At 53.3% G+C, this 8695-nt stretch overlaps 1 protein-coding gene across 1 annotated transcript in view; it reads left to right on the forward strand.

The window, feature by feature from the left end:
* The first annotated feature begins 584 nt into the window (after nucleotides 1-584).
* Nucleotides 585-8695, forward strand: part of QRICH2 (glutamine rich 2) — a 22673-nt gene continuing 14562 nt past the window's right edge. Inside the window, exons 1-5 of the mRNA XM_029212417.1 lie at nucleotides 585-926; nucleotides 1102-1194; nucleotides 2370-2429; nucleotides 2860-2970; nucleotides 7330-8446. Coding sequence (XP_029068250.1) covers nucleotides 585-926; nucleotides 1102-1194; nucleotides 2370-2429; nucleotides 2860-2970; nucleotides 7330-8446 — 1723 coding nt within the window. The remainder of the gene's footprint in view (nucleotides 927-1101; nucleotides 1195-2369; nucleotides 2430-2859; nucleotides 2971-7329; nucleotides 8447-8695) is intronic.

Below are 8695 nucleotides of genomic sequence, written 5' to 3' on the forward strand. Positions count from 1 at the left end.
CTAGGACTGGCTGTCTTTGGGGGTCGGGGGTGGCTTCAAGGACGGGCAGGTCTCCGCGCTGAGGCCGGCTCTCTACGGGGCGTGTTCTTGCGCGGAATCCTCGGGGCACAGGGGGCCCCCACAAGCGAGCAGCGAACGGGGCCGCGCACCCAGTTCTAAACGTCGGCCAGCCGCCAGGGCAGGGCACTCCAGGGCTGGAGCTCGGAGACCGAAGATCGGACGGTGGCGGGCTGACGGCGGGGGCTCAGCGGTGCCCGGACCCCCGTTTCCCGGGAGCGGGAAGAGTGGGAAGCCCGAGGGCCAGGCGCTTCCTCTCCGTCCCCCAGGCGGGCTCCAGACTGCGACTGCTGCCTGGCGTGGCCGGACCCAGGGGCGGGGGTGCCCCGGGGCCTCGCAGGGGCCCGGAAAGGCCCCAGAAGCGCGACAAACCGTGAGGGGGGCAGGGCCGCCGGAAAAGGCGCACGATGCCGCCCGCGACGACGGCGGCCCCCTCGGTCTCCCTCCGGGAGCTGGCCGATCTCGCCATCGGCACCCCGGAGGTGGGCACCGTCAACTTCACGGCCCTGCACACGCTCATCGTGGCCATGCTCAAGAATCTCAGCCTGCAGGATACTCGGATCGACTTCCCGTCCCCGATGCTCGAGCAGAGTCGTTTGTTCGAGTCCCCGCGGGTCTCAAGCAGCAGGGCGCAGCTGCAGGCGCTGGAGAGCCAGGTGGAGGACCTGGGCGGGCAGGTCCAGGACCTCAGCCTGCAGCTCAAGACCATGGGGGGCCAGGTGCAGGCCATCGTGCAAAACTTCCCGTCCCAGGCCGGCGGGCTGGACGCCCGGGACTGGCTGGAAGTGAAGGATCTGCCCTTGCTTACGCAGGGGAAGGCGCAGGTAGGGTCGACGAAAGTCCGGAAGGACGGCGAGCCGGTACCCCAGGTGGGCGCGCCGGGCTGTCCGCCCCTCCCCCCGCCCCGGCCGCTCTGCAGCGCCCCCTGGAGCAGAGCCCCGGAGGCGCACCTGGGGGAGGAGGCCGGAGCAGGCAGACGCGGGCGTGGCGGGGCCCAGGCCTGCTTGCGGCCTGGGCCCACGCGGCCCGTGCTCTACCTTTCAGGGCATGGAGCTGCTCCAGGACATCATGGAAGACGTGAAAATACTGAAGGAAGCCCAGCAAAAGGCGAAGGAGCAACCCGAGTTGCACCCGGAGGTGAGGCCGGCCGAGACCCCACCTTGGGGAGCTGAGTGGCCCCTTCCCGGGCAGCCTCCTTCGTCCCTTCTGTTTACACGGGGGGCTCACCCACCACTTGTCAGACACCCAGGCATCCTGAACCGACCCAGAGAGGGGCTGACAACTTCTCAATATTCTTTGAGCGAATTTCCTTTAAACTAGAATAAAGAAAGAAGGTGGTGGGTGTTGAGAGACAAAGCTCAGTCCAGAAGAGGGGGACTGGAACGGAGAGGGTTATGGGTCACCACCACCATCCCCCTACCTGCAGCCCCCCCAGGCAGCCCCACTCTCACTTGGATCTTTGCTCCCTGGGAGAGAGAAGCACAAATCCCTCAGCATAAGCATTTTCCAGTGAACAGCAGAGACCGGAAGTATGCCAGTTCCAGGAGATACTAGGCAGTGCTTCTGTTTCAGGCCCATATGAGACCGGAGTAGGGGATTAGAGCTGGGAAAAAAGGAGGAGCAATTAGGAGGAAGCCCAGGGAGAGGCTGAGAAGAGAGACTTGAGAGAGAAGAAAAGCTCAAAGGAGGAGGTAGCCGAGACCCTGGAGACTCACCCATGGATGCCACGTGCCCACCTCATCCCAAGGCCTCCAGCCCCCAGCAGGACTCATTTTTGCTCTGGGTTTAGGACTGTCTTCGGTTAGACTAAAGGCTTGTTTTACCTTTAGATTCGTAGATTCTGGAGGTTTGCAGAAGTTATAAGGAGCCACTTAAATAATAGCAATTTGCTTTGGTTCTTTTGAGGTGCTTTTCTCTTTAAGCAACACAGTCATTCAGGTGCCCTTGAAGTACCCAGTCATCTTTGTCCTTGAGAGGCGAGGTTAGCCTCGTGGAGCAGTGCTGCAATGTCTCACTAGTGGGTTGTGTGAAATGCATCCCAGGACCAAAGAAGGGTTCCCATTCCTGCATCGTTTTTGCTTGCGGCACGCTGTCCCCGGGTACCACCTGCCACACTCCACTTCCCTTCCTCTTGTTGGCTGGGAAGAGCACGGGGAGCCTGGCTTACCAGCCTTCTCTTTACCCTCGGCTCTCTCAGACCCACATACCTCCTTTCCTCTTCTGCTTTGTGAGAGTGTGTGTGTGTGTGTGCGCGTGTGCAGGGGCCACAGGAGGGGCTGCTTTGATCCTTAATCTCTGAACTCTTCTTGCAGAAACTCCTCCAACGGGTTGACGAACTGGAGAAGCTAATTAGAGAAAGGGACAAATTCCTGGTAATCTCAGCCAGTTCTGTGGGAAAGGGCCCTCAGGGGCCCCAAGGGGTAGGATGGTTGCCCGCGGCCCGGCCCCCTCTCTCGGGGTTTATCCAGACTCTCACCCCAGGTGTCTGCATCCTTCCAGGGTGGGGTGCTGTATGCCCTCTGCCTCTTGGGCTGCCCCCCCCGGAATGAGGGAACATTCTTTCCCTCTTTGCTCAGTTGTCCATCCAGAGCCCACATGGGACAGGAAACCAGCCACTCAGGACTCACTGGTTACTTGGACAGTGACTTCTCCTTGGGGCTTTGGAAGGACCCACCCAATCCTGTTAGTTCTGTTCTGTTCCTGAAGCTTCCTGAGATTAAACTCGGGGTGTGTGTGTGTGTGTGTTGTAGTGTGTGTTTGGTGTGTGTGTGTGCACACATACGTGTTGTCTTTCACTGTCAGGAAATAATGAGCTGGAAGCTCCGTGTGATGCCTGGTGTAGAAGAAGCCACCATGGTCACCTGGGAGGAGCTGGAGCAGGCGGTTACTGACGGCCGGAAGGCCTCACAAATGGTGAACAGAGACGGGGGTGGGGGGGTCTTGGGCAGCGGTCTTGGGTGGGTCCCCTGAACCTTTCCCTTTTTTACTGCTGTGCAGTATTCCATTATGTGGGTGTTTGTAATTTATTTCACAGGTTTTCTATTTTGGATATGTTTTTCCCCAATCTTATAACAAACCATGCTCTAATGTGACACTCACACAAGTGAAGGTACTCACAGGGTAGATTCCTAGAAACAGAACGCACATTTGTGATTTGGCTAGCTTTTGCCAAATTACCTTTCGTGGGCGTGGTTCCAGTTTGGACCCCCACCAGCAATGTAGGAGAGAACTTGTTTCTCAGTATCCTGCCAACTCTGTCTGTTGGTACCCACTTTTCTTAGCTTGGCCGATCGGTTAGATTGAAAACAGTACCAGAGCATAGTTTTGATTTGCTTTCATAGCTTTTCAAAGTTCCTTTAGAGTCTGTCCTGAAATGCACGAGTCCCTTCACTATTAGTGGACAAAGGTGACCAACCCTGGAAATAAAACGTCTTCAGGAAGCCTTTTGCTGATGGTGACTTGTAGCCACGGTTGCGGGCATCTGTGCCAAGGCAGTGCACAGGATAACCAGGCTAAGCTTTCTTTGTCTGAATAAAGTCGGTATTTTCAAACGGCCCTCAAGGACAAGGGTCAGCTGCCCTTTGGCCTTGACATTCCTCTTCCCCTGGCTTTGTGTATCTGGGTCACTCAAAGAGGGTCACGTGGACGAACAGACTCACGGGGAAGAGAGCAAAGAACACTTTGGCACCACCAAGTGGCCATCTGGGGTTCACCAAATATTATCTGGGTACAAAAGACACCCTTCTGGTCTCCCAGACTTTTTTTTTTTTTTTTTTTTGCCGTACGCGGGCCTCTCACTGTTGTGGCCTCTCCGGTTGCGGGGCACAGGCTCCGGATGCGCAGGCTCAGCGGCCATGGCTCACGGGCCCAGCCGCTCCGCGGCATGTGGGATCTTCCCGGATTGGGACAAGAACCCGTGTCCCCTCTCAACCACTGCGCCACCAGGGAAGCCCACCCAGACTGCTTTCTGAGTTTGGGGCCCTTCTTCAGAGGAAAGCAGCGTCAGAGAGAGTTGGAAGAAGAGCCTGCAAACAAAGAGAGTGGCCTAGAAAAAGGTGGCCTCTGCTTTCACTGTTATATATTTTTTTAAGCCAAAGCTTTTTTACCCTTACCCACATGTCACTGTCCTATGTTTTGAGTGAGCAACACATTTCCTCGGGGTGCCACCAGAAGACACCTGCAAGACCTAAAAATAAGCCTCAACAGAAGCAACTCTAGACATTTTTACTTCTCCAGAGGTAAGAAAGTGTCAGGGACCCGACAGCGGCTCATAATCGTGAACGACCCCAGAAGCAGAGATGAGCATTAGTAGAAATATTAATTTTTGAGAAGCAAGACAGCAAGTAATGAGAAGCGCAGGCCTGCACAGACCATAATGAAGGCAGTGGAAGGAGAGTTTCACGACCTCAAGTTGGGAAAATACAACACACTTGAGGCCAGTTTGTTTTTTGCGTTCGTGGTGGTAACTCTAGGGTGGCTGGGAGGTGCGCCATCTGCCTGCGTCACGAGTGGAGAGCCAGGGTGGAAGGGAGGATGTGCGTCCAGGGTCGGGGAGTGTGGTGAGCACGGAAAAGTAAATTCCATGTTTGGAGAACCAGACGTGAGGAAGGAGGCTGCAACTGTCCACGTAGCAGCTCCCGTTAGAGGAGCTCAGAACTAACATGGACGATGCCCATGCCAGGACTTGAGTGTGAAAGGACACTGACCACGTGTTTCCAAGGGCGTGTTCTGATGGCCCAGAGGGCGGTGCTTTGCGGGTTTTCTTTATCACCCAGAGGTGGTGATGATGATGTTGCTTCTACCTCTCCTCTTCCTCCTGGTACTTCTTCTTCTAATGGTCAGCAAGAATGAAAGACTTACCGTAATCGGGAAAACCCAGGCCTAGCATTGTAGTCAAAACGAGCTTAAGGGAGGAAAAAGCTTCCTCAGTTCCCTGTGATCAAGGTAACGAGTCTGGGGTGCCAGCTAGATCTATGGCAATGGGCTTTTAACAATCGGAGGATCTTCCAGTGGTTATTTTACTAGGTCTGTGGACCTTGAGGATAGATGCTCTCTTGCAGAAACAGCGTGTTCAAGGGAAAGGACACTTCCTCTTCAAAGCTTTGTGGCCTGACAGGTTAAACAAAGTAGAAAGCAAAAATTAAAACTTATCTGCAGGCCTCCACCGAGGGAAAGGCGGATGACTGCCTGTGAGGTTGTGGTCACCCTTTGGATATCTTCTGCTTTGGGACCCAGGGAATAGTGGAGCAATTTAGAAAGGGGCTTCACGAGATTGAACATGACTTCAACTAACTGCGGCCCCACCTTCCTCTTCAAAGTGAATACGCACTGGGTCAGCACCCCTCCTGGCACCAGGACACACACGCCGGCACTCGCTACCGTGCTCTCCGTGGCCATGGCTGCCCAGTCCATGGACGGGGCCTCGTGTGCCTCCGGGTGCGAGAAGAAAAGCCCCCTTTAGGCAACTACGGGCCTCCTGGATCATGTTTTTAAATGCGTTCTGCTGATCTGTGCCTTCTGATCGGGGTGCTTAATTACTGATAGAGTTTACAACTTCCATTTTGCTATTTGTCTTCTATATGTCTTATGTCTTTTCTGTTTCTCTGTTATCTTCTTGTGTGTTAAATAAATGTATTCTAGTGTACCATTTTAATTCCCTTGTATCTTTTACTGTATATTTTTTGAGGTTTGTTTTGTGCTTTTTTTTTGGCTGCATTGGGTCTTCGTTGCTGCACGAGGGCTTTCTCTAGTTGCGGCGAGCAGGGGCTACTCTTTGTTGCGGTGCACAGGCTTCTCATTGCGGTGGCTTCTCTTGTTGCTGAGCACGGGCTCTAGGTGCGCGGGCTTCAGTAGTTGTGGCGTGCTGGCTCAGTAGTTGTGGCTCACGGGCTCTAGAGCGCAGGCTCAGGAGTTGTGGCACATGGGCTTAGTTGCTCCGCAGCATGTGGGATCTTCCCGGACCAGGTCTCGAACCCGTGAACCCGTGTCCCCTGCATTGGCGGGCACATTCTTAACCACTGCGCCACCAGGGAAGTCCCTTGAGTTATTTTCTTATTGGGTCCATAGCCATGTTCAGTGTAGGGCTGATTATCCTCCACTTCCAACGCAGCACCTTTCTGAGTCCTTTGCCCCCTGAATTACAGGTTTCTCCAAACTGGCTTGTAGAAACAGGCACTGTTCCCAGCCCCACAAGAGTCTGGGTGCTGTTCCCTCTAGCTTTAAAGATGGTTCTTTTCCCAGTCTGGGGAGTTTCCTCACATGTATGTGCTGGTCGTTTCTGTGCTGAATACCCAAGGGGGAACCCTCTGGGGATCTGCTTTGTTGTCTTTACATGCTCGTGCTTTCTTCCCAATCCTATGTTCTTTGAGCCCTCGCTGCCTCGGTCTCCCTGAATGGTTATCTCTGTCTCCCACACAGGGAGTCTGCTGGGCCCCACTTCAGTCCCGCATCCCTGCGTTGCAGCCTGGGAACCAGCCAGCCAGTAAGCCGAGGCAACAGTAGGGCTCCCATAGTTTGCTTCCCCATCTTTCAGGGATTGCTATAGCCTTCATCAGCTGATACCCAGTGTCTAGAAAACCACTGTTTCATAGTTGTTGCTTTTTGGTGTTTTGGTTTTGGTTGTTATAGACCGGAAGGTAAATCTAGTCCCTGTTACTCCATTTGGGCTGGAAATGGGAATAATCCATCATCCTTTTTTTTTTTTTTAACAGCTTTTTAATTTTCTACAGCATGGTTGTGCCGTAAATATACCCCTATTGATAATCTCTTTTCATAAATAATGCCACAGACTCTGTACCTATATTTTGGTGCATTCTTTTGTGAGAGTCCATACAGAAAATGGGAATTTCTGGATCTGTGCTTTGCATTTTAAATACAGGGTGTACTTTCCCTGCAGCGCACACTCTACCACCAGCCATGGGTCAATGATGGGGTAGACTTTATATTGTAAACTCAATAAATTATTCATGTCCTTTATTTGTAGACTCAACGAGGGTTGGAGTTGACCACTTGTATTTTGCAGGTTTTCCCCTGCCTTTTATGAGGGAAATTACATATTATGATGCCATTTACAAATGTGCAGATTCTCAGAAATCTGGAGAACTATCCTTCAAGAATGTCAAAGTTGGTCTTTGTGTCCAGTTTAGTTTTGTGAGGGTATTTTTTTCCAGGGGCTCTAAATCATCTTAGATACCCCACACTTCCTTCCCTCCAACTCTTATAATGAGTCCTTTTTACTCAGAGTCACTGATTTCTTTCTTCCTCTTCCACCAGGTCTCAGAGTCATCAACAGGGCTTCCTAGGCGCAAAGGGCAGGGTTCCATAACATCAAATGATAAAATTCCAAGTGGAGCCTCCACCAAGCATCCAAGTATTGACGAGGCTATAGAGTCTGCCAGTGGTTTTGGCACAGATAAGACCTCGGGAACCAGTGGCATAGGATGCTCCTCTGAAGGGGTTACTGGCAGGGAACGAAGCAAAGGTGCGTCTGCTACTGGGTTTCCTGGTAGAGAACAGCACTCAAGGGCCCGTGAAGAAGCTGGCCTAACCAAACACCGTCCCCAATTGAGAGCAGAGTCAGATCGTCGCCGGGCTAGAGAGCAGCACGGCTTAGCACATCTACGCAGAGATGAACGAGATGCACACCTTGGCCCAGTTTATCAGGACGTATCCTCCGCCACCTTGCCTAGAGCTCTGCATGGTCATGTGTCCCCAGATCAGCATGGGGGAGTGCACATTAGCCAGGGTCAAATCTATGCACGGCCAGACCAACATGGATTAGGACCACTTGGCATGGATCAGCCTGCATCGCTACAACCCAGCACTTATGCACATGGTGTGGTACCCCTCGCTGTGGGTCAGCTTGGGGTGATGCCACCTGGAATGGATGAGCAGGAATTGGTACTAGCTGGCATGGCTCAGAGTGATGCAGTGCCACCATTGGTATCTGGCAGAGATCAGCAAGGATTGGGACTACCTAGTACAGACCAGCCTGGTATGGTTCCACTTAGCACATATCAGCATGGTGTGATACTTCCTGGCATAGACCAACATGGTATAAAACAGGCTGGCATGGACGAGAGTGGTGTGGGACCACTTGGCACTGATCAGCATGGATTGGTACCTCTTGGGGTAGATCAGCACGGATTTGTAATATTTCGCATGGATCAGCAGGGCTTGCTGTCACCTGGTTTGATGCAAGTTACTGCAGATCAGCAAGGTTTTGTACAGCCCAGTTTGGGAACATCTGGCTTCATACAACCTGGCACAGAGCAGCATGATACGATCCAGCCCAGTGCAGGTCAGCCTGCTTTGGTCCAACCCAGTGTAGGTCAGCCTGGTTTGGTGCAACCTGGTGCAGGTCAACCTGGTTTGGTGCAACCTGGTGCAGGTCAGCCTGGTTTGGTGCAACCTGGTGCAGGTCGGCCTGGTTTGGTGCAGCCTGGTGCTGCAGGTCAGCCTGGTTTGGTGCAACCTGGTGCAGGTCAGCCTGGTTTGGTGCAACCTGGTACAGGTCAGCCTGGTTTGGTGCAACCTGGTGCAGGTCAGCCTGGTTTGGTGCAACCTGGTGCTGCAGGTCAGCCTGGTTTGGTGCAACCTGGTACAGGTCAGCCTGGTTTGGTGCAACCTGGTGCAGGTC

The sequence above is a fragment of the Monodon monoceros genome, unplaced genomic scaffold (assembly GCF_005190385.1).
Source record: "Monodon monoceros isolate NGI ecotype Baffin Bay Population unplaced genomic scaffold, NGI_Narwhal_1 Super_Scaffold_9, whole genome shotgun sequence".
Taxonomy (NCBI): domain Eukaryota; kingdom Metazoa; phylum Chordata; class Mammalia; order Artiodactyla; family Monodontidae; genus Monodon; species Monodon monoceros.